The sequence below is a fragment of the Silurus meridionalis genome, chromosome 4 (assembly GCF_014805685.1).
Source record: "Silurus meridionalis isolate SWU-2019-XX chromosome 4, ASM1480568v1, whole genome shotgun sequence".
Taxonomy (NCBI): Eukaryota; Metazoa; Chordata; class Actinopteri; order Siluriformes; family Siluridae; genus Silurus; species Silurus meridionalis.
Window position 1 is genome coordinate 6,760,319 of NC_060887.1, and position 25,314 is coordinate 6,785,632.

Consider the following 25,314-nt stretch of genomic DNA (forward strand, 5'->3'; position numbering starts at 1 on the left):
TCAGTGTAATTACAAGCTGCCTGTGAGGGTATAAAAATAGAGGTGCTGATGGCACCACCACTGCAGGGGACAAGGTCCTCACACACAAACACACACACACACACACACACACACACACACACACACACACACACACACACACACACTTAAAACTCACCTCTAAAAACCCTCCAGAGTTTCATAGACATCCTGTTTTTGCAAAGTGACAACTTTCATCAAATATCAAGCTTGTTTTTATTTTGATAAGTCAGTGCATTTGGTACCTGGGCCCTCAGTGGGGACGTACCCAACTTAATCCAAATCAGTTTCTCTTCCTCCATAGGCATAAAAAAGTCTAACTCAGATGTATGAACGTGTGCAGAGCTACACACGTGTTTTACCAGTCGAACTCGGCTGTAACAGTTTCCCTCTGAACAACCAATCAGAGGACGGAACAATGCTGACGCTATTCTGGGCCAGTGATCTGCTCTGTGAGGAGAATCTGAAATCTGATTGGTTAAAGAAACAGAGCTGTTGGTAATATTCTCTATGGTAAAAGTCCAGCAGTACTGATTCTGAAGGCTCTGAGCAGATTAGATTCACATGGCAGCACATAGAGGCTGAAATCTGATTGGACAAAAAATCTACCATCCACATACACGTACTGAAGCAGTGCAGCCGAGAGAAACACTACCACATGAAGAGAAGAAACTGATGGAATAAATTAATACAATTTCATGGAACAAATATTAGAGTTTAGGTTGTAAATGTAGGTCAGTGTTTCTGATAGTGTTTAGACCAGCAGAGAAGGATTTACTGACCCTGACCGCCCACCACTGGTATTCATACATGTGCTAATCTGCTTCCATGTAATAACTTTTAGTGCTGAGATGTTACCTTCAGCCTCACCTCCTTCGCATTCTTTATCATCACGACAGTTCAGAATTCCCATTCGTCTTCTGTGTCTCTGCAGACAATCAAACCATCAGATATAGCGACGGTGCGCACTCTGGGCCGCCCGCCTCACCTCATCATGCGCATCATGGACTGCGTGTTGCTGCTGTTCCAGCGGAGACTGAACTCTGTGAAGTTGGACACGGAGAGGAACTGCACGACTCCATCATGGCAGGAGTCGCTCAAACTCATGACCGCCGGGAATTTCCTAGGAAGTTTGCAGGTACTAAAAGAACATCAGACATGCATTTCAGTGAGTCACGACTGCAACACACTGATGAAAGCTGAATACAATACTACAAGGATTTATACTTACGGTACACGCCAGTCAACTTTACTGTTTTTCGTCACAGTATGAGGGAGGGAATTAGCATGAAACGCTTTTAAGGGTGTAGACTATTAAAGTAAAGTAATGTTTTAATGATTTAAAGGCATAGTCATGGTACAAACAACACCAGAACATTATTAACATACATTTTTACCTCATAAAGTGGTAATAAATTAGCATAAAAAGGTGCCAGTTAGCTGACTGACTGCTAAAAACCCCTCTGTAGGTTCTGCGTTGTTTCTGGTTCCCAGGTCAAGCTTTTAAAACATCCCTGACATCTGTACTGAGGCAGATATTTATGGAAGATCATTTTTTAGGGTGAAACAGACCTCATTTTCTTTGTTTTGCAGTGAAAAGTTGAGGTTGAAAATCTTGAAGTATTGTCTGTAATAGCATTGTGTCTTATTGTGTTTACTGCAGTTTATTCAAAACTAAATAAATAATTGCGTCTCTGCAGCAATTTCCCAAAGACACCATTAACGAGGAGGTGGTGGAGCTGCTCCTCCCATACTTTGACATGTCCGACTACAACATCGAGACAGCGAGGCGAGTGTGTGGAAACGTGGCGGGCCTCTGCTCCTGGACCAAAGCCATGGCGTCCTTTTTTGCCATTAACAAAGAAGTCCTGCCTTTAAAGGTGAGAATCAATGACATCATTTGGTTTGGCCATCGCAGGAAACCGTACCTACAAGTGAATTCTAATCCTGTGACTTTCTTGGCAACTGGAACCACCATCAGATCTGCTGTCAGAACAAATGAATCACTTTCTGATCCATCATATTGGAGAACTTTGAAATTCCAAAGGAGTGAAGGTGGATGGAACTGTATGGTACATCCCTCCATTTATTACACTCTCTCACATGACCTCTTTTTTTTCCTCATTTAGGCTAATCTGGCAGTGCAGGAGAACAGGCTAGCTATCGCTAATGCTGACCTACAGAAAGCTCAGGCCGAGCTGGATGAGAAGCAAGCTGAGCTGGACGTGGTGCAAGCAGAGTATGAGAAGGCCCTGATTGAGAAACAGGTATTTTTCTGCAATTACCTCAAGATCTTTAGAATTCCCATCGTTAAATATTCAAAAGACCAAAGACAAGTGGTTAATATTAGTGATGATAATATTCAGTGATTCACTTCAGTTTCAGCGAGATGCACATCCCTAATTCATATCATACCACACTTTTTCAACCTTTTCACTTCTCTGAAAAAAAAACCCCAAACAAGAGAAACAATTCCTCATCTCATGTGTCAATACTTCATTTGCATTCCTGCATAAAAACGTGCAAATATCCTCTGAAAACAAACTCGTTGAGGGGACGTCTTCACGGCGTGTCCTCTCGCCGATTAGACGAGGGCGTCTGTGGAGCGTAATCAGCCGCATTAGCAGCACATTCATTAGCCGATAATTGTGTGATCAGCAGCCACTGATTGACTGGTCTCACGGCGTTGATTGAAACAAAGCGTATTTGCACTTCAGGGAGCAGAAGTTGCCTTTTTGTAAAAGAACAAACAATGAATTTGAAAATGGAATCATCTCCGTGATTAGCGAAGGCGCCTAATTGAACAAAGCTAATCGCTAATTATTGGAATCATGCTCATTAGTGTTAGCAGGTGTTGTTTAGGTAATTTTCTACCAGTAGAGGTTGGTGTTTTGCACGCAGGATGATGAAACTCACGCATAAGGGGCACATGTGGACACCAGTTCCAACATGACAGTGACCCTGTGCACAAAGCCAGCTCCATGAAGATCTGCTTTCCATAGGTTGGAAGGGAAAATCATCTGCTCTAGAGCTCCAACCTTATTGAACACCTTTGGGATGAATGTGGACACTGACTGCCCCCAGGCCTTCTGAACTTCTCACCCACATCAGCACCTGATTTTACTAACACCATTGTGTCTAAATGAATCTCCACAAAATCTAGTGGAACATCTTCCCAGAAGAGTGGAGCTCATTATAACAGTAAATCGGGACTAAGGGTGGAATGGGAAAAGTGTTTTATTAAAGTGATCCAAATGTAATACAAATCTGTCCTTTTGCCTTGTAGACATTGCTGGAGGATGCAGAACGTTGCAGACGCAAGATGCAGACGGCTTCCAGTCTGATCAGTGGCCTGGCCGGTGAAAAAGCTCGCTGGACCGAACAGAGCAAAGAGTTCGCTGCCCAGACAAAGAGACTCGTCGGTGCGTTTTTTAAAAAATCCGCACTTCACTCAGTTGTCTGATTTATAAATATATAAATATATATATATGTGTGTGTGTGTTATTATATATAAAGTTGTAGTCTTGTTATATATATTCAATATATTGTCCAGTCTTCAACAGCCCAGGAGCATTCTGCTGATAGAAATGTCTCTGATTTCCAGATAAATTAACGTTAATAAACAAAGCACAATACGAGTAACATTGGTTTCAAATTGATTACATAATGATGTTGCAATGAAACTAACGTTCATTTATACACGTGGATTTTGAATCAATCAGGAGATGTTTTGCTGGCTACCGCCTTCCTCTCCTACTCCGGCCCGTTCAACCAGGAGTTTCGCAACCTTCTGCTGGCCAACTGGCAAACGGAGATGAGGACACGGCACATTCCCTTCGGCACCAACCTGAACCTGACCGAGATGCTGATCGACGCGCCGACCGTCAGCGAGTGGAACCTCCAGGGTCTCCCTAACGATGATCTGTCCATTCAAAATGGCATCATCGTGACTAAAGCAGCTCGGTTCCCACTGCTCATCGACCCTCAGACGCAGGGCAAGACCTGGATCAAGAATAAAGAATCCAAGAATGAGCTTCAGGTGAGGGGGAAAGGACAAATCATCCCAAGGAGAGTCTTCAGACATGATGTTTTAAGGGTGGATGATCAGATTCATGGAAAAGTTTATCTGACTTTTAAATGGAAATCCTGATTCTCTTCATTCTTATTAAATAAATGACAAATTGGCCCGAAGTTAAAGAAGGTCTTACTCCATAAAAGGAGAGATAAACTGGGAGATAAAACCCAGCGAGATTTGTCCCAAATCCTCCAGTAATGTAACTCAGCCACTACAGAGTCACTTTACCACAGATTAGAGACGATTACTGAAAGTTCCTTGCACTTTGCAGATGGTCCAGCAGTGGCAGCTCGGTGGTTCTGGGGTTTGTCCCCCAACCTTCCAAACAGAAGTCCAACTGTTAAACTACCACTTTCCCACTAGATATAGTCTCTGATTATGCAATGCATCACATAATCACACTAAAGCTACCAAACCCTTCCAGTCAGATGTTTTTTGTATTTATGTATGTATTTATTCTGAAACGCTAATGTGAAATGAGCAGATTTGAATAAAATGATGAGTGAGTCCGGTGCTCACACCCTCCTCCTCCTGCTCATTGCTCTGTAGAACAATGCTCTAAGACAAACACGAAGCTTTTCAAGGTTCTCTCATTCATTACACTCGAGGGTCTCTTGTATTTTCAAAGAGTCCTTGCACAAACACAGCCTTTCCTTCCACATCCTCTGGAGAAAAACTACTTAAGCCGAGTGTGTGTATTGTGTGTGTGTGTGTGTTCTGCCAGATTACGTCGCTGAATCACAAGTATTTCAGGAACCACCTAGAGGACAGCTTGTCTCTGGGGCGTCCCCTGCTCATCGAGGATGTGGGTGAAGAGCTTGATCCCGCTCTGGACAATGTGCTGGAGAAGAACTTCATCAAGACTGGAACTACATACAAGGTGTGATGTTAAGATGATTCTTTGTTTCACACATTCCACTTCAAGCCTAGCTACCGAATCTTCAAATAGCTGGACAAGCAGGAATTTTCACTTTCCTTCTCCACACATATACATACACGAGGTGATATCATAAAGGTTAAATACTAGTTTTGTAACACTCCAACAGATGGCAGCACAAGGCTGCACGCACAGTCACAGGAAGCACCGACCTTCTGTAGATGTAGATGAATAAAGTGAACAGAAACACCACCTCGTACATGTGGCCAGTGATGGTAATATTGCTTTGATTTAAGAGGACACAGGGAAGGCAGTGAGCCTTCTTCTTCCATTCCTTTCTGTCTACTAGCATTCAGAGCTTGGTTGAATAAACAGCAGTGGTTAACTGGTTCTCCCAGGTCTCTTCATTATCAGCTCTCCAATTGTGTGCTGGAAATAACGAGCCAACGGCGCCATCCGGAGCTCTGACAGGTTTCACTCGCAGCTCTGTTAACGTGGAGGTGCAAACACCTGATCTCCAGCTTTAATCACGGATCCTGGCACCGATTTATTTCCTCGCGCTGTCACACCTCATTATCTTCACTTCAAGTGTCATATCAAGCTATTTTTCATCCTGACAACACACCATAAAGTCACACCTTTGTTTATGGGTTTTTTTTGTGCTGTACGAAGATGTAACAAAAATAATGTTTTTTAGGAACAATGTTTTTTTTTTACTATAAAAGGTAAAAGTTGGTGATAAAGAGGTGGATGTGATGAAGGGTTTCCGACTTTACGTGACCACCAAGTTGCCCAATCCAGCATACACTCCAGAGATCAGCGCTCGGACGGCCATCATCGACTTCACAGTCACTATGCAAGGTCTGGAGGAGCAGCTGCTCGGCCGTGTGATCCTCACGGAGAAACAGGTGCTCACTTCTTTCCATCTCCAAGTACCAATATACAGTTAATGATCTACTTGGGTCCTACAATGACAATGAACAAAAGTCATTCTTGGACCCTAAATCCAGGTGCACACTGTGAATTTGGAGACAATTTGGTCGTCTGAGACAAATTTTTAAAAGAATCCTATAATCCGAGGCTACAATCTCGAAGTTCATCGATCATTTCTTTTCCTCCGGTGAAAAGGAGAATCCGAGATCCGTACTTGTTCTCTGAATTTGATTCCTGTGGGTGTTTAAGATAATGATCATCTCAATGAATTGTGTAATAAGAGTAAAACAACATTTAGAAGATATAACATAGAAGATGAACCAAACCAAAATGTATTACCAACTGAGTTTCTATCTACGCTTCAGGAGATGGAGAAGGAGCGCACGGACCTTCTAGAGGACGTAATGGCCAACAAGCGCAAGATGAAGGAGCTGGAGGACAACCTGTTGTTCAGACTGACCAGCACTCAGGGTTCGCTGGTAGACGACGAAAGCCTGATTTCTGTTTTGGCCAACACCAAGTGCACCGCCGAGGAGGTCACGCTGAAGCTCCAGATCGCTGCTGAAACTGAAGTTCAGATCAACGCAGCACGAGAAGAATACAGACCTGGTAATAACATTGGAATGAGTTTCTTCGCTGTTTCAAACAAGGATTGTTCAGGATTGTTGGTATATTCTCTCGATGTGTGCAGTGGCGACCAGAGGGAGCATCCTGTACTTCCTGATCACCGAGATGAGCATGGTGAACGTGATGTACCAGACTTCACTGCGCCAATTTCTTGGCCTGTTCGACTTGTCTCTAGCCAGGTAATGCAGAACAAAACAAACGTGCAGATTTCCACAAAAGTGCAAATATATGAAGAAACAAAGACAAAAACACTAAACACAAAATTTCTACAAGTAAATCAAAACCGGAGCAACTAGAAACATGAACAAAAGTTTTAGAGAAATAAGTTTGGTCTTTTGAGACCTCAGTACATTTGTAATGACAGCAAGCTTTCAAAATCTTTACACTATTTAAATTGAAAGCATGAATATTTATAAGATTATTATAATGTACCAAAAAATTGAATATAGAAACCCCCCAAAAATATGATTCTACCACCACCACCATGCAAATTTTTTTTGTTTTCATTTAAAACAAATGCCCCTAATGCAGTTATGTGGTTAAGGGCCTTGCTCAGGGGCGCAAGAGTGTCAGCGGCTCCAAAGTCCGATGCTATAACCACTAAACTCTCACCTTCCCCTCGTTCTCATGATACTACTGAACCCTTCTATTTAACATTGTGATGAATTGAGATTTCATGTTATTTGCAATAAAAGCGTGTTGATGCTCACCAGGTCTTTGAAAAGTCCAATTACAAGCAAAAGGATCGCCAACATCATCCAGCACATGACCTATGAAGTGCACAGGTATGCAGCCCGAGGCCTGTACGAGGAGCACAAGTTCCTGTTCACGTTGCTGCTGGCGCTCAAAATCGACATGCAGAGCAAACGAATAAAACACGAAGAGTTCCTGACCTTGATCAAAGGTGAGAGACGAGGCAGAAACATCAGAACTCTCTCTTTTCTTCCTTTCTTGGTCTCTCCATCATTTGCTTCCCCCATTAAAAGTAGCTGGTTATGAAAGAAAAGAGAAAAAGTGAATCAGTAGAGGGATAATCAGGATAGGAAACGATATTATTCTCTTGTGTAATGATATCAAAAGTTTCGGTAAAAACTTTCATATTGACGCTGGGATTCAATGGAGGAAGTTTTATTTGAGCTGGTTGGAAAAGAGGTTGGGAAGTTCATTCTTTTGGGAAGGGGTGGATATTTAACTACTGGGGAATAGGGTTAGACGTTGGAACGGGGGTTAGACGTTGGAACGGGGGTTAGATGTTGAATGGGGGTTAGATGTTGGAATGGGGTTAGATGTTGGTTAGATGTTGAACGGGGTTAGATGCTGGAACGGGGTTAGATGTTGGAACGGGGTTAGATGTTGGAACGGGGTTAGATGCTGGAACGGGGTTAGATGTTGGAACGGGTTGGATGTTGAACGGGGTTAGATGTTGGAATAGGGGTTAGATGTTGGCACGGGGTTAGATGTTGGTTAGATGTTGGAACGGGGTTAGATGTTGAACGGGGTTAGATGTTGAACGGGGTTAGATTTTGAACGGGGTTAGATGTTGAACGGGGTTAGATGTTGGTTAGATGTTGGAACAGGGTTAGATGTTGGTTAGATGTTGAACGGGGTTAGATGCTGGAACAGGGTTAGATGTTGGAACGGGGTTAGATGTTGGTTAGATGTTGGAACGGGGTTGGATGTTGGAACAGGGTTAGATGTTGGAATAGGGGTTAGATGTTGGAACGGGGTTAGATGCTGGAACAGGGTTAGATGTTGGAACGGGGTTAGATGCTGGAACGGGGTTAGATGTTGAACGGGGTTGGATGTTGGAACAGGGTTAGATGTTGGAATAGGGGTTAGATGTTGGAACAGGGGTTAGATGTTGGTTAGATGTTGGAACGGGGTTAGATGTTGGAACGGGGTTAGATGTTGGTTAGATGTTGGAACGGGGTTAGATTTTGGAACGGGGTTAGATGTTGGAACGGGGTTAGATGTTGGTTAGATGTTGGAACGGGGTTAGATTTTGGAACGGGGTTAGATGTTGGTTAGATGTTGGAACGGGGTTAGATTTTGGAACGGGGTTGGATGTTGGAACGGGGTTAGATGTTGGAATATGGGTTAGATGTTGGAACAGGGTTAGATGTTGGAATGGGTTGGATGTTGGAACGGGCTTAGATGTTGGAACAGGGGTTAGATGTTGGAACAGGGGTTAGATTTTGGAATGGGTTGGATGTTGGAACGGGGTTAGATGTTGGAACTGGGTTAGATGTTGGAACGGGGTTAGATGTTGAACAGGGTTAGATGTTGGAACGGGGTTAGATGTTGGAACGGGGTTAGATGTTGGAACGGGTTGATGTTGGAACAGGGTTAGATGTTGAACGGGGTTAGATGTTGGTTAGATGTTGGTTAGATGTTGGAACGGGGTTAGATGTTGGACGGGGTTAGATGTTGGTTAGATGTTGGAACGGGGTTAGATTTTGGAACGGGGTTAGATGTTGAACGGGGTTAGATGTTGGTTAGATGTTGGAACGGGGTTAGATTTTGGAACGGGGTTAGATGTTGGTTAGATGTTGAACGGGGTTAGATGTTGGAACGGGGTTGGATGTTGGAACGGGGTTAGATGTTGGAATATGGGTTAGATGTTGGAACAGGGTTAGATGTTGGAATGGGTTGATGTTGGAACGGGCTTAGATGTTGGAACAGGGGTTAGATGTTGGAACAGGGGTTAGATTTTGGAATGGGTTGATGTTGGAACGGGGTTAGATGTTGGAACTGGGTTAGATGTTGAACGGGGTTAGATGTTGAACGGGGTTAGATGTTGAACGGGGTTAGATGTTGGAACGGGCTTAGATGTTGGAACGGGTTGATGTTGAACGGGGTTAGATGTTGGAACGGGGTTAGATGTTGAAACAGGTTTAGATGTTGAAACAGGTTTAGATGTTGAAATGGGGTTAGATGTTGGAATGGGGTTAGATGTTGGAACGTGGTTAGATGTTGAAATGGGGTTAGATGTTGAAACAGGTTTAGATGTTGAAATGGGGTTAGATGTTGGAATGGGGTTAGATGTTGAAATGGGGTTAGATGTTTCTGGGAAGGAGTGCAATGTTTTGGAAGGGGTGGATAACTATTGAGGAGGGGGTTTGATTTATTTTGGAAAGAAAGTTGATCTTGAGCATCACTTAAAGCCGTCATTGTATTATTCATTTATTCATCTGGAAGTTAAGGTGGTGAATGATTATGGGAAAAGTGTAGACACATGCACACATGGCTGGACATTTTATGAGAGTTAAAGGGCTGTGTGTGTGTGTGTGTGTGTGTGTGTGTGTGTGTGTGTGTGTGTGTTCAGGTGGCGCATCACTGGATCTAAAAGCGTGCCCACCCAAAGCCGCTAAGTGGATCTTGGACATGACGTGGCTCAACCTGGTGGAGCTCAGTAAGCTGTGGCCCTTCTCCAACATCCTCGATCAGGTGTGTGTGTGTGTGTGAGATGCTCTGAGATGTTTTTCTGCCCATTAAGGTTGTAAAGAGTGTTTGTCTGCAGAACGGCCCCATGTGTGTGAAGCAAAAAAAGGCTTCATGTGTTCAGTGTTGTGTGTGACTGCTGTGTGTGTACAGTCTCACATGCTGAAGTGTCATAAAAACAAATTGAGTGTGTGTATGCTCCTGCCAGCTTGTTTCATTCACGTGTGTGTGTGTGTGTGTGTGTGTACAGATTGGTAGTCATGAGAAGCAGTGGAAGATATGGTTTGATAAAGAAGCCCCGGAGGAGGAGCCGATCCCCAACGCCTACGACAAATCACTCGACTGCTTCAGGCGCCTGCTGTTCATTCGCTCCTGGTGTCCAGATCGAACAATCGCACAGGTTACACACACACACACACACACACACACTCACACCTTACACACCCTCTTTATACTATATTAGATAGATAGAGTGATAGATCTATAAATTGACAGACAAATGAACAAATTAATCTCATTAATAATAAACAAATATTAATTAAATTAAATATCAGAAATCAGCAGGACATTGCAGCAGGACATCACAGCAGGACATCGCAGCAGGACAGTATCTAATCTCTATAAAGTACAGATTTATACTTGTTTATTCCTCAGGCTCGTAAATACATCACAGATTCTTTAGGAGAAAAATACGCCGAGAGCGTGGTTTTAGACCTGGAGAGGACGTGGGAGGAGTCGGACCCTCGCACACCCCTCGTCTGCTTTTTGTCTATGGGATCGGATCCCACAGACTCCATCATCGCTCTGGGCAAGAGGCTTAAGATTGAGACGCGATACGTCTCCATGGGCCAGGGACAGGAAGTCCATGCCCGCAAACTACTGCAGCACTTGATGGCTAACGTAAGAGCTACTAGTACATGTTTATTTCCATGTGATTCCACTGCTGAATCGGTTTATATTTTAAGTTTGGTGTTAAATCTGCTCGAAAATCTATAAAAATCTATATGTCTGCCACACACACATATACACACACACACAGGGTGGCTGGGCCCTGCTGCAGAACTGCCACCTAGGACTGGACTTCATGGACGAGCTGTTGGACACACTGACCGAGACAGACAGCATTCACGAAGGGTTCCGCCTGTGGATGACCACCGAGGAGCACCGGCACTTCCCCATCACGATGCTCCAGATGGCCATCAAATTCACCAACGAACCACCGCAGGGTCTCAAAGCAGGACTCAAGAGGACCTATGGAGGTTAGGAGGAGATAAACAGATAGACAGAATGAGAGAACACTGTTCTTCTTCTTACCTTATACTGCAAAAAAATCTTTTTTTGGCTTCCATTGTTTTATTTTGTCCATTAAAAGGCTTCAAAAGCAACATGCTGGCTAGACCATTTGTGATTATAGCAGCCATTACTTTCCAGTCCTACTCTTCCAACCTCACATAAACCCAGTGTCCAGCAGGATCAATAAAACTAATGATGTTAAAAAATACATCACTACACGCTGATAGTGACCTTCATTTTCAGGGTAAAAGATGCTTTTTCACACTCAGCACTAGGCGTACATTTTTTGCCATGATAAAGAAAAGTTTTTGTTTAGAGTGGCATCTGGTGCAGCACCTACTCTTGGGTCCAATCAGCTGTGAAATTTATTTTACCCAAAGCCATGTTGCACGTGTGCTGTCAAGCTTGAAGTGAAACGTCGCTTTTTCTGTCAATCAAAAACTCTTTTTTTCTGTCCATCTGATTCTCAGGGATTAGCCAGGACCTTCTAGACGTGAGTAACATGCTGCAGTGGCGCCCGATGCTGTACGGTGTAGCCTTCCTGCACTCGACTGTCCAGGAAAGGCGCAAGTACGGCCCTCTGGGATGGAACATCCCCTATGAGTTCAACCAGGCTGACTTCAATGCCACTGTCCAGTTCGTGCAAAACCATCTGGACGACATAGACATCAAGCGGGTGAGCTGGATTAGCATTGAGGTCACTATTAAGGTGGTACCTTTTCAAATTCTCTACCCAAATGAACAAAAATTGTTTAAACGACCCACATCCTTAGGGAGTGTCGTGGAACACGGTGCGTTACATGATCGGCGAGATCCAGTATGGCGGCCGGGTGACGGACGATTACGACAAGCGCCTGCTGAACACCTTCTCTAAGGTTTGGTTCAGCGAGAACATGCTCAGCCCGGACTTCCAGTTCTACAAAGGCTACAGCATCCCAAAGTGCACCAGTGTAGAGCAGTACCTAAACTACATACAGGTGAGTTGTACAACGCTACTCATGTTCTCCTTTCAGTAAATGCAGTAACAAATCCTGGATTTGTTAAAGAAGTAGTGAACGCTAATGTTGCTAATGAGGGACAGTGCTGTGAATCAAGGCTGCAAGCATGTGTATGGAGAGGAGAAGCTGCTTGGAGACAAGGGTTCATCTCATTGTTGCTACGCTATAACGATTGTTCATTCAGTCGCACACAACAATCTTATCATCGCGAGACAGACAGTGTACAAGCAGAAAGACAAGGCTTTGTATGAATGGCACAAGATTGATAGCCGTGAAAATAATAGCGACCCGGACCATTTGGAGAGAAAGAAAAAAACATACAGCCGTAGCAGTGTTGTTAATCCTGCTATCACAACACTCCTGTCTCTAAAAATAACTCCAACGCTAAGAATCTCCTTAATCGACTTATGAGCGCAGGGATTCGGAGTGATTAAAAGACGAAGCGAGTTTACGCTAATATGCTAACATCCTGTCTGCAACAAGCCATTGGAAATAATGAGCTGGAGACTGTAAAGTTCAAAGAAATGCTTTTCAAAGAATGACCTTTTATTCAAACCAAAAAATGAGTCCGAATCAGGGGTTTTGTGTAGAAGAAGCCTTTATTTGTCACATACACACTGCAACACAATGACCTACTGTATATCTCATCTTGGTGGGAATCTGGGGTCAGAATGCAGGATCAGCCAAGATACAGTGCCTCAAAAGCAGAGAAGCTAAAGGACCTTGCTCAAAGGCCAACATCGGCAGCTTGGCATGATGGTGCTGCAACTCCTGACCTTCTGATCAATAACCAAGAGCCTTAACCATTACCTAACTATTGCCCTTTTCGCCCCTCTAATGCCCACCACTGCCACCTACTACTGTAGCAAGGCAGTGGACTTCAACACTTCCATGTCAAGACTTAGTCAAGGTGAGTCAGGAACATTAAGAACAAAGAGGGTTAAGGGCCTTGCTTAAGGGCCAACATTGGCAGAACTCTCAACCTTCTCATCAATAACCTACAGCTGTAAACATTACCTGACCATTTCAGCCCATTTGCCCCTTTACTGCTCACCTACCCCCTACCACCACTGCCCCCTACTAGCAAGCTTAAGTAAGACTTAAACACTGCCATGTCAGGAATGTTGAGTAAGAGAGTCAGGAGAAACAAGCCCTGATCAGTGAGGAACATTAAGAACTGGCAAGTGAGGAGTCCTGAGAACTGGCTAGTCTTATGCACCAGGTCAATACTCTTAACCATATACCATGAAGTTTGGGGAAATCTAAGAACCTTGCATGCTGACTGGTATGTCAGAAGTATCAGTCAATGGCAAGTCAGGGGTTACTCAAGCTTTCCTTTCAGAAATGCTTCTAACTAGGTCCTGTTTTTGCCGATTGATTTATTAGCCACTCAATGTTACCCCTGTATATCCAGTTACCCCTGAACCCCTTTGTTGACTTGACTATCCATTCCTACATCTCTCAGGGCCTCCCAGCGTACGACACTCCAGAGGTGTTCGGCTTGCATCCCAATGCTGACATCACGTACCAAAGCAAGTTAGCTAAAGATGTTCTGGACACCATCCTGAGCATCCAGCCGAAGGACAGCTCCAGTGGCGGTGGTGAGACCAGAGAGGCCGTGGTGGCTCGACTGGCCAATGACATGCTGGAGAAACTTCCTCCGGACTATGTGCCCTTCGAGGTTTGTCTTTTAATGATACATTTTTTTTATAATGTAGCATAACCCTTAGTGTATAGATGATGTATGCTGAGACACCACATGCTTCATCAGGAGGGATTTTATTTTGCCCAAGTTTGAAATCACCATTTCTTACAGGGTTGCCAAAACATCCAATTTCACATTTAATTAAACATTTGTTGTTATAATAATCTCCACATTTTTCTGGAAAGATAATGCAGATTTTGTTAAGAGTAATTTAGCTACAAGGATGTTAGTAACGTCAGATAGTGATGTAGGTGAGAAGGTGAGGAGGCCTGGGGTGCACAGGGGCATCATCATGCTGGCACAAGCTTGGGTTGAAGTGCAGAGGAAATTTCATGCCACTGCACAATTTTGTGTTTTCAAAAGTTTGGGGAAGAACCACATATAGTCCCAAAAATCTTTTCCCATATACTGTATTTATTGCACCTGGAATTCCGTAAAGCTGCTTGGTGTCATTTTTTGTCCAGTTAGAATTATATCTAAATAAAAATTTAATTGAATTATGTGCTGCAGCTTTTTCCAAAGTGTTTAAACCTTATAATTATTATTATTTCTACATAAAACTGCAGGTGCTTAGGAGACCAGCAGGCACTAATTGGTATCCACTTATTATTCTGCTCAAATTAGCAGTGATCCGAATCACCGTTCCTTTTGTTTTGCTCCCTCGTTATTAACGCTCCCTGGAAGCAGACCTTTTAAAGTTCACCGCATAAAACTATTACAGCTGCAGAAGACCAGACAAACCAAATCATTACCAGGTGATGGCTGTTCGGAGAACATCGTACACAGGTCACAAAAGATACAGGACTATTTTATATGATGAGATGTGTGTGTGTATGTGTGTGTGATGTAGGTAAAGGAGAGGCTGAATAAATTGGGTCCGCTGCAGCCAATGAACATCTTCTTGCGTCAGGAGATCGAGCGCATGCAGCGCGTGTTGGTCCTGGTGAGAAACACGCTCACGGAGCTCAAGCTGGCCATTGACGGGACCATCGTGATGAGCGAAAGCCTGCGTGATGCCCTCGACTGCATGTATGATGCGCGTGTTCCCGCGCGCTGGGAAAAGGTTCGACATTTACATTATCATCACCAAATGGCCATCATTGTTGGGGTTCTCACCTGTTCACTGATGAACACTTAAATGCAATTGCAGCCTGAAACCATTGAAGCTAACATACTGAGTGATTCTCACCTTCCCTGAATGGTATCCAACTGATAGAACTCCAACCAGAGATAAAGAAGGGCATCAGCATGAATCAGGCAGGTCCAGAATGAAGGAACCCTGGCACCTCAGGAGCATGTTTTGCTTAATAGAGAGAGAGAGAAACATGGATTATCACATATTGTAATTGTTACATAATGGGGACCCTGTACAGTGTGATCAGGGTGTCAGTGGGGACTTTGGCAAGACTCGCTAAAACAGCATAACTAAAACTGAGAACCAGAAGGTAAACACAGACATGAAGGATCTCTGGGAAAGTAACAATAATAGTCAGCATTATTATCTAATTAATTTAAATTTAATTAAAAAGTGGTTAATTATAAAGTAGTTTAATTGAAAAAGGTTTCTGCAGTGAACACTTTCTAATCGTCTGCACTCGCTGTGCATTCAGTGCGAAAGTCACAGTGTAGTTTCGTAGCAGCAGCTCCGATTCCATTCCGGCTGCAGTTTCAGATGTTCTGACTTTATAAATGTCCCCGCTTTCGTTTTTATTAAACACCACTCTGATGGCGAATTAATTGTGAGGTCAAAAAGTGAATAATTAGAGAAATATAAAAGGGGGAAGAGTTTTAGAGACGCATTTGAATATTAATGTCCTCAGTAATCTTGTGTTTAACACACTTGTCAGGTCCGGGTTCTGTCTGTTCCAGGCTGTAATGGAACAGAGTGACTCCTGAATGCCAATCAGATGAATATTTGAATGATTTCTTATGTGTGTGTGTGTTGTGCTTCTTGTCCTGATTGAATAACTTTGCTTATGTGTCTGTGTTTGTTTTAGGCCTCCTGGGCCTCCAGCACTTTGGGCTTCTGGTTCACTGAGCTTTTGGAGCGAAACCGCCAGTTTCAGGCCTGGATCTTCGAAGGACGTCCTCACTGCTTCTGGATGACGGGTTTCTTCAACCCACAGGGTTTCCTTACAGCAATGAAACAGGTAAGCCACACACACACAAACACACACACACACACATTCAAGTGTGTGTTTATGGGGACCGGACATCACAGTGGTTTACGAGGACCTTAGTTTTGTATCTGTATCTAATTTTTCGAATCTTACAGGAGATCACTCGCGCTAACAAAGGCTGGGCTCTCGACCGTATGGTTCTGTGCAACGAGGTGACCCGCTGGATGAAGGACGACATCACGGCGCCACCGCAGGAAGGTGTCTACGTCTATGGGCTGTATCTGGACGGAGCCAGCTGGGACCGCAGGAACTGCAGACTTGTGGACTCCAAGCCCAAAGTCCTGTTCGAAATGATGCCCGTGATCAGGATGTACGCTGAGAACAACGGTGAGATATGCTTTTTTTTTTTTTTTTATAATATCCCATTCAGCTACTTTCAATTCAAAGCACTTTAATCTCAACAAATAATCTAATAGTGTGTGGGGTTTAAAGCTCTATAGCAGACCATTTAAGATCTTCCACATCGTCCAAACCATGAAATATAGATCTTCACGGAGCTCCTCGTGTCTCACAGATTTGTGTCCCGAAGTTCAAGTGAAGGAACATTTATATGCTCCTGCATCCATAGACGTCCTGTACAATTGTGTGCTTCTGACTTTGTGGGAAAAGTTTGGAGAACCACCACATATGGCTGGAAAAGTCGGGTGTCTAAATACTTTTATATATTTTATTTATATATTATTATTACTATATAATTTGCTCATTTATGATATTTGGTATTTTTTCTAGATGTTTTTTTTTTTCTTTGCTCGGCACTGTTAAAGTAATTATTCACTACCTAAAGTTGGTCATAGTCAAAACAGATCACCTGAACGAACTCAAAACAGATCACCTGAACGAACTCAAAACAGATCACCTGAACGAACTCTCCAGATCACGTGCTCTCCGCGTCGCTAATAGACTTTTGGGGTAAAATGAGGTCCAGTAACAAAAAGAAAAGGACAAAAAAAGGTCTTTTGATTCCTAGTCCCTGCAGCACTTTTTTATTTGAATGCGTCCCAGAAATCAGGGAGCATTTCAATGTCATGTACAGAGATGTTTTTTTCCGAGAAGAGCTGTTCCAAGCCTGAGGGTCTCGAGTGCCTCTATAAAGCCTCATTTTACTATTTATTAAGCTAAATGTAATAAAAACACTGTTTAACTTTATCATGAGCAAATAGTGCAAAAATACTGAAAACCAGAACATGATCTTTGACCCTTAAAATTATCAAAAAAATCAATGACGCCATGAACCTACAACCAGGCACAATGAGACCCCTGACTTCTCCAGCCATATGTGGTTCTTTCCCAAATTGTTCCCACAAACGTGGAGGCACACAATTGTACAGGACGTCTTCGGATGTAGGAACCTGGACTAGGAGACCAAAACCTATTCCAACACAAAGGTGCACAATGCCTTGAGTTGGAAGATGTGGAAGATCTCATGCTATAGAAAAGCAAACAGGGACTAAATGTGGAATGGGATGTTCAGATTTACAAACCAATCTTATGCTAAGGTGTCCACAAACTTTTGAATAATTGCATGTATCAAAAAATATGGTACTATGTATAGAAAATGCCTAAATAAATAAATATTTACTATAAGCCATTTTCTAGACACACTACTGTATATTAAGATCCTGGGGGCGGAGCTTAATGAAGATGGGTAGGAATAAAGGTCTGGTTTCAAGTAGTTCATTTGAATATTTAAAAACCTAATCATTATTGGCCCAATTTAAAAAACCACCACTGACACCACCACCACCACCACCCTTCTGCACCTTTACCTGACCGCACACTTCAGATCCAGAAGATCCAGAGAAGGTTGAAACTCGGTCCATCTGTGATGGGTTCTGATGACACAATGGTTGAAGTTGAGTCAGATGTTTCAGTGTTCCACGTGCATTATTATGCAATGAACTGAGTATGGTTTGATTCTCAGGTTTGAAGGACCCTCGCTTTTACTCCTGCCCCATCTACAAGAAACCTGTGAGGACGGACTCGAACTGCATCGCAGCGGTGGACTTGAAGACAACTCAGCCACCCGAGTACTGGATCTTACGAGGCGTAGCTCTGCTGTGTGACGTGAAATGATACCATCTTTCTGCCACGTTCACACGCTGAGAGGACGCCATCATCTACAGTGCGACCGCATCGCTTACCTTATAGCAGCTATAGCTAGCATCTCCCACGCTACATAGCTAGTCATGTTAATCAAGCCCTGAAACTGGAGACTCCTTCCATCACCGTTAGTCTCAACTATTATTCTTGTTTTTGCGGTTTATTTATTAGGTATTTAGTATCGATTCAGACTTTTGATTCGAATCACAGTTTCCAACCAATCAGGATTCAAGAGCACAAAATTACAACAGAAACTACACGATATGGGCAAAAGTATTGACACCCGTGGTTCTTATCCCAAATGTTAGCACACAAGGCACACAATCGTATATGTCATGCAGTAGCGTGACATTTTCCCTTCACTTGAACTAGCAGGAATCTGGCGGAACATCTCCCCAGAAGAATGGAGGTCCTCGTAAGAGAAAATGAGCTCTAAATGTGGAAAAACAAAGATTCACATATCAATCTAGCGCTCAGGCATCCACAAACCTTTGCCCATACAGCGTATATCATTCCATTAAACCTGCTGGAAAATATTTTTAGACGTATAATTATTCTGTGCAATTAAATCCTCTTTAAACAAATACCTTCTGCTCTGCTGTGCCAGAACTCTGTGTCTCACTCCGAAATGTACCAAGCATTAACTTGTCTTTTCCCCAGCATGCATTTGGTCCCATAGCGGCGGCGGCGGTGGCGTTTGCCAGCTCGGTAGAGCGTGTACGCGCGGAGGAAAGGGCGCCGCCACGTCTGGTTAATTAGCAGGCATGATCAGGTGCGACGAGCCCCTTTTCAACAAACTCACGGACCTCCAGATGTGGCATGTAACACTCCGAATGGCAATCTGTTAACTCCTGTACGCTCATTTATTCTCACCTCATAATATACTGAGTGCCTGCAACTACTCATGTATCAGCCACCTTCCTCACGAAGTCTCTCATAATAATGATAATAATAATAATAATAATAATAATAATAATAATGAAGAAATCAGAGCATCAGAAGTACATATAAAGTTTAATGATTTTTCTTCTTTTTTTTTTTTTTTACAAAAAAGAAATTTCTTTTTACAAAATGAAAAATAATGGCATCAGCACATCAAAAAACACTTTTTGGTTGTATTTGGTTTTTCTTACAAAAGAATTGCTACCTTACGTACGTACGTTGTTGTACCCTGTGCACGAACCCTGCTCACGAGAAACTACCGGAACGCTAGCGCTTGACAAACATCCAACGATCTCGTGCATCTAAAGGACAAGGCGAGATTATTTACAAGCTTCTCTGGCATCCCAACGCTTTTTTCTTTTTTTTTTTTCATTCTCAGTTGACTTTGTTGAGCTCGTCGGCTAACGGCACGGTCCCCTGCGAGAGCGACCTCAACATCTCGGTGTGGATGAAGTAGGTCTTCAGCTCTCCTTTGCCTTTAACGTTAATGATTCCGCGGCACGAGCACATGTAGCCGAGGGTCACCAAGATGCGGCTCGTCTCCTCCGTCACCTTGGAAAGGAGAAAAAAAATTTCATGCGAAGTTTAAATTTAAACTCTACAGACAAAGCCATGTGTGGTTCTTTCCCAAAATGGGAATGCTGACGGCACCCCAGGAACCTCCTCATCACTGCCTGACTGAGCACAAATCTCCACTAAAGCTAGTGGAGCAACATCTTAAAAACATTGAGTAGAGGTTAAAATGTGGAGTAGGATGTTCACATACCAATCTTAAGATCCGGTCTCCACAAACTCGTGTCCATATGCTGCCCTGCTTACTGTAACTGTTCCATTCTACTGCTTTAGATAGTTTGAAGGACCAGGATATGAATGGAACAAACCTGTATTTTCCCGAGAACTCCTGTGCTGTCCATTCTGCTCGCTACATTCACCGTGTTCCCCCAGATGTCGTATTGCGGTTTCTGGGCTCCGATGACCCCTGCGATCACGGGTCCATGGTTAATCCCTGTATATTACGGAAAAAAAACGTTTTAACCTTAGAAATGGTAAAAACTCAATGAGGGATCAGTCGTTAAACTGTTATGGTTTAATCCAAAAGTGTTTTCAGCCAAAAAACTAAACAAACGGCCGCTAGATTTGGATCTGATTAGCCGGAAAACAAAAGTCGACTGCAATTAATCGCAGCCCGTGTTAATAATGTTATCGAATCACACACACTCGGGCCTTAATTGAATATCTGTAATTGAATTGATTTCACGCTGGCCTGCTCAAAGCTTCCACGCTGCCAAGATCATTCATTTCGCTGACCACCTAAAATGGCGTAACAGTTATTTTGATTTAACACGACTCTATTTTTTTAGAGAGACAATAGGAGAGACTGAACAAGATGAGAAATGCTGAGAAATGAGAGGAAATCAGATGAAATCCTCCAGTGGTGCTCGAAGGCTCTCTGGAGTTTAAGGGATGACGGCAATATCGCGGCTACTTGATTTAAGGCTGGGGAAAATTGCAAGCGTGGCGATGGACTTGCGCCAGGCTCATCTTGAAATGTGCAGAATCAATATAAAAAAAGAAATAAATAAAGAAAAAGAGAGAAGGTGCCTCTCTCCATTTTTGTGAGACTGAAATTGGGCTTGAAGAAACATCAGGCCTGGAACGTTCCGTTCCAATTTGGAAAAACGTCAACTCCGAGATCTAATATGCAGAGGTCGGTTTGATTCCGGTCGCTCATTCGGGGGAAGCCTGCCATCTCGGCATGTGCAAAATCAATACACGAGGTTCCGGATTAAAGCTAATGGATTCGAGTGCCATAAAAATCACATCCAATTGCCATCAATCATCAAGATCCATTTCTTGCTGATTCCTGCAAAAAAAAACGTACCAACTCTAAGCTTGAAGTCATTGAAGGAATGCTTGTTGATGACGTCGAGTTTTCCGACCAGCGCGAAGGCGAACTCCACCATGGTCCCGATGTGCATGTACTGTCTGTCGTGTTCCTAAAATGAATCACAAACACAATCATCTGAATGCATCATGAGCACAAAGTCTCAGCCTTTTCATAGACCGGAAAATAAAACTGCTTTGTGACGTCATTGTTCCCCTTAAATCTAAACTTACAAGAGAAACATCGACACCAATGCAACATTTGATTCACCTTTTGAAAATGCTATTTTTCTAGATGTTCCACCAGATTTTGGAAAATTCAGTTACAAATGTGGGAGTTAGTAAAGTCAAGGGAGGTGAGGTGAGGAGGCCCCGGGGTGCAGTCGAATTCGCATTCATCCCAATCGGATCAAGGTCAGAACTTTATAGCAGACCATTCAAGAGCTTCCATTCAATCACTCATGTTGAGCAAATCGACATACAAACAGTTTGGTTGAGAACGGCAGATGGCTGGAAAACTAATACTTTTGTTTACATTTTGGACCAAAAAACAAAAAGTCACCAAATGAAGATCTGGATGCAAATTATAATAAACAAGTACAAAAACCTCCCAAAATATTTTATTTATTAAGTATTTAAAGGTGGGGGTTGTAGATTAGTGGTTAAGGCACTAGATCTAAAGGTCATTCGTTCAACCCTATAACTGCTTAGTTGTATGAATGAGTGGTTATGGATAGGTTCTTACCTGTATAATTATAATAATATTTGCAAAAATTGTGTGTTGTGGGTGAAAAAAGCATTCACAAAAGCAACTTGGAGGTAAGGGAGCAGCCACCAAGGTTGGATTCTGGGCCACATTGAGTTTCCTCTGAGCTACCAAAGTGTGTTTATAGAGATCTAAGGTGGCTAAACTGCCCCCTACCTGGAAAATGTGTAAACCTAGAGATCCCATGTCTCCTCAATTCCCCACCTCTTATTACCTGTGCATGTTCAGGCGTAGCGTTTAAGCCTGTCGCTGCCATGTACGTGCTCCCGATCGTCTTAATCTTCTCAACTCCACTAAACTTGGGCTTGGAAAGCAACTGCAGAGAAAGGAGAAGTTTTTAGCAACCTGGAACTTCGTTACATGAGCGGCGTGTTGATAATGGACAGATACCTCGTCGAAGTCGGCGATGATTTCGTTCAGTAGCCTGAGACACTCGAGACCTTCTTTGTTAACGTCTGACTCTGTGTAGAACTCTTTAAAGTCCGGGATGGAAGCGAACATCACACAGACCAGGTCGTAGGACTGGTGATAGAGATCCTGACACACACATTTATATATTTTTTATTATTTACTTAAATACTTTATATTTTTAATTGTTATATTCAAATTAAGTAAATCCAAAATATAAAGAATTTTGCATTTTTTTTCATTCTGTTCTAGAAAATGTTGCTTTTTTGGTGGATCTGCTCTGCTTTCACATTGTACGGTTCCTCATGGGTTCTTTTGGGCAGGTTGGACGTTTAAGGTTGAATGTAAAAGGTTCTCACCTCGTTCTTCCAGTTCCGGGCCAGGAAGTGTTCAGCCACATGAGCAGGCAAAACGTTCTCGAGCAGGACACGGTTGAGGTTCTCCATAGTCTCGATCTCCTCGCACTCCTTCTTGAACTTGTTCTTCCACAGGAAGTCCAACCTACAGTAATATTCAGTCTGTTACAGGAGGACACAGAGGTGAAGAGACGGGAGGTCACCGAGCTCCTTTTACTGACAGGACAATACAGCAGTTCCACAGAGAGAAAGAGATGAAGAAAAAGATGGAGGTGAAGATAGAAAGAGAAGGAGAGAAATGAAAAAGGCAGAGAGAGTGAGAGAAAACTGAAGACTAAAGCACTTTGTTGTTAGACAGATTGTAAAAATATAAGACAAACAAAGAATTGAACAGAACGCAGAGATGATAAGCAGGAAAAAATTTACATAAAAAACGGTTTTCCACCATATGAAAATCTTGAAAATGGGCGGAGTTTGTGCTTTATACGTTCCTGAAGATGAGCAGCTGCAAGAACATTTTTAACTGATTTATTTATTGATAATTGTTCCCTTTTCTCACAGATGCATTACCTGTAACCATAAACGGATAAAAAAACCCATTAAAACATCAAAAGCCACAAGATGAGCTTTACACTTGACAGATCTTCAGCTTCACTCAGACCCGCCCACTTCATAAGCACTTATGGTTAGCCCTAACCCTAACCCCGATCTCGAGTGGATACTCCTCTTCAGTAAAGAGCTCAACCAGATTGTCTTTCTGCTCAGTGAACCACTTTTGTGTTGATTTTGATCCTTGTTTTGGATCATTGTCCTGCTAGAAGATCTGACCACGACCCATTTTTTTATTACCAGAGGGTGCCAATATTATTGAAGGACATTATTTATTATTTAGAGTCATTTAATGTCATCTCCTGGCTTTCTTACAGCAAACGAAAGCAAACTCCGCTCCCCTGTTTGTAAAATAAGGTAAGATAACCCTAGAAAGACCTTCTAATGTTCTTCTCCGAACCTTTCCATGGTATGTTCAAGAAAGCAGAACGGTGGCGATTTCCTCACCTGACGTGCCAGCACAAGCAGGGTGACGAAGAAGATGAAAAGCGACACCGAACCCATAGTCTTCAGATCCTTCAGCACTCCTGGCCTGTAAAGATCGAGCAAGAGCGAGAGATCTATGAGTGCAGCTGAAATACCATCACCTTCGGTCACCGAGTGGCGCCGTCTCCAGCCGTTTATTAATAAACAATTGTCAGTGCGTTAGCTTTAACACCATCCCCACATTCCTGCCTGAGCCAAGCTCCAAAAAATATCAGCCCCCAAATGCTCCTCGTTCCTTTTAGAAACTTGAGCGAAACTGGTAATAAACTAAATGGGCAACATGGAGATCAAATGTTCCACTTGCTCTAAATTCCTTCCAATCTAAAGTTCTACAGTCTAAATCTGACTTCCTGTTCCATCATGGCTCCTTACTTCTTGGAGAGGTGGAAGCTCATTGGTTGAGGCATTGCACTTTGAAACCGGAGGGGTTACGAGTTCAAATCCCAGCACCACCTAACTGCTGGGCCCTTGAGCAAGGCCCTTAAAGAGCAAGCAACCTACAACTGACCATTTGAGGATTATGGGTCTTGCTCAAGGACCCAGCAGTGGCAGCTCGGTGGTGCTGGGATTTGAACTTGTCCCTCTCCACTGAGGTCCCACCACCATAATGAATGGATATTAAGTATTGAGGATGGTTCCCTTTTCAATCTGGTTCCTGTCAAAGGTCCTTCCTCAGACCATCTCGGGGAGCTTTTTTTCTTGCCACTGTTGAGATGCTAAAATGAATATTTAACTGTAAAAGGTGTGTTTACGTAGCAAACAGATCAGACTGCATTACCTGTCCAGGACCTTGTCTTTGTACAAGAACTTGCTGTATTCATCGAGTAACGATGCATGTGTCTGAAGGATGATAATGTTGTAGGCCACAACAGCCATCAGCATGATGACCATCTTCAGCTCGTAGTTGATCCTCAGGAACACGGAGCAGGAGATAAGACCCAGGATGCAGCTGTAGATGAAATACTGACAAAAGAGCACCAGGGTCACAAACCTAAAGAACATACTTAGAGACATGAAGATGATGCACACCAAGCTTACTAAAGCTCTCTACCTGCACCTGGTTACTCCTAGCTGCAAAAGAATGGAGAACAGTAACATGATTCCATTTTGAGATGTTTCACTAGATTTTGTGGAGATTTGTGGAGAGTCATCTAGAAAGGGTGGTAGTAAAGTGATGTAGGTGAAAAGCTGAGGAGGTTCCTGGAATGCAGTCAGCGTTCACATTCATATTATGTTAACAGTTTGGAGGAAGAACCACATATGGCTGGAAAAGTCGGTGGAAAACACAATAACTATAATAGATTATGCTGAAGTTCAGCAGATGATTTAGAAGTTGCTCAAATTTGACCAATGAAATTGCCCTGTTTTTTTTAAGTTCATTCTGACCTTGAAAAATGCAGCTGTTGTCAAAGTTCCCAGAAACAGAGGGGACTGAAATACCCATAATGACCAGATGATCAGGACGAGAAGCCATTACAGCACCATGGGTTTTATTTAGTGACCCCCAGATGGTTGAGCCTAAACTTAGTTTGCAATGCGAACCGTCTCAGGGTGAGAAGAATAAAAAATGAAGAACTTCACGATGTAATATCGAGTAAATATGGCGACTGGATGAA

At 43.0% G+C, this 25,314-nt stretch overlaps 2 protein-coding genes across 6 annotated transcripts in view; one reads left to right on the forward strand and one right to left on the reverse strand.

The window, feature by feature from the left end:
- The window catches only part of LOC124384933 (dynein axonemal heavy chain 5-like), a 76,208-nt gene extending 57,377 nt beyond the window's left edge, over positions 1–18,831 (forward strand). Inside the window, exons 60-80 of the mRNA XM_046847943.1 lie at positions 953–1,156; positions 1,719–1,898; positions 2,148–2,285; positions 3,305–3,440; positions 3,741–4,057; positions 4,818–4,973; positions 5,696–5,878; positions 6,269–6,512; positions 6,595–6,709; positions 7,244–7,434; positions 9,856–9,977; positions 10,222–10,371; positions 10,626–10,871; positions 11,011–11,230; positions 11,735–11,940; positions 12,038–12,241; positions 13,728–13,943; positions 14,818–15,030; positions 15,965–16,117; positions 16,243–16,474; positions 18,069–18,831. Coding sequence (XP_046703899.1) covers positions 953–1,156; positions 1,719–1,898; positions 2,148–2,285; positions 3,305–3,440; positions 3,741–4,057; positions 4,818–4,973; positions 5,696–5,878; positions 6,269–6,512; positions 6,595–6,709; positions 7,244–7,434; positions 9,856–9,977; positions 10,222–10,371; positions 10,626–10,871; positions 11,011–11,230; positions 11,735–11,940; positions 12,038–12,241; positions 13,728–13,943; positions 14,818–15,030; positions 15,965–16,117; positions 16,243–16,474; positions 18,069–18,220 — 3,978 coding nt within the window. The 3' untranslated portion in view covers positions 18,221–18,831. The remainder of the gene's footprint in view (positions 1–952; positions 1,157–1,718; positions 1,899–2,147; positions 2,286–3,304; positions 3,441–3,740; positions 4,058–4,817; positions 4,974–5,695; positions 5,879–6,268; positions 6,513–6,594; positions 6,710–7,243; positions 7,435–9,855; positions 9,978–10,221; positions 10,372–10,625; positions 10,872–11,010; positions 11,231–11,734; positions 11,941–12,037; positions 12,242–13,727; positions 13,944–14,817; positions 15,031–15,964; positions 16,118–16,242; positions 16,475–18,068) is intronic.
- Positions 18,832–19,242: 411 nt separating this feature from the next.
- Positions 19,243–25,314, reverse strand: part of adcy2a (adenylate cyclase 2a) — a 71,436-nt gene continuing 65,364 nt past the window's right edge. For all 5 annotated transcript variants that reach the window (XM_046847509.1, XM_046847510.1, XM_046847507.1 and 2 more), the window contains 8 exons: positions 24,477–24,661; positions 23,660–23,744; positions 22,607–22,765; positions 22,230–22,376; positions 22,054–22,155; positions 21,072–21,186; positions 20,071–20,195; positions 19,243–19,741 (listed from right to left, as the gene is read on the reverse strand). In XM_046847509.1, coding sequence (XP_046703465.1) covers positions 19,565–19,741; positions 20,071–20,195; positions 21,072–21,186; positions 22,054–22,155; positions 22,230–22,376; positions 22,607–22,765; positions 23,660–23,744; positions 24,477–24,661 — 1,095 coding nt within the window. In that variant the 3' untranslated portion in view covers positions 19,243–19,564. The remainder of the gene's footprint in view (positions 19,742–20,070; positions 20,196–21,071; positions 21,187–22,053; positions 22,156–22,229; positions 22,377–22,606; positions 22,766–23,659; positions 23,745–24,476; positions 24,662–25,314) is intronic.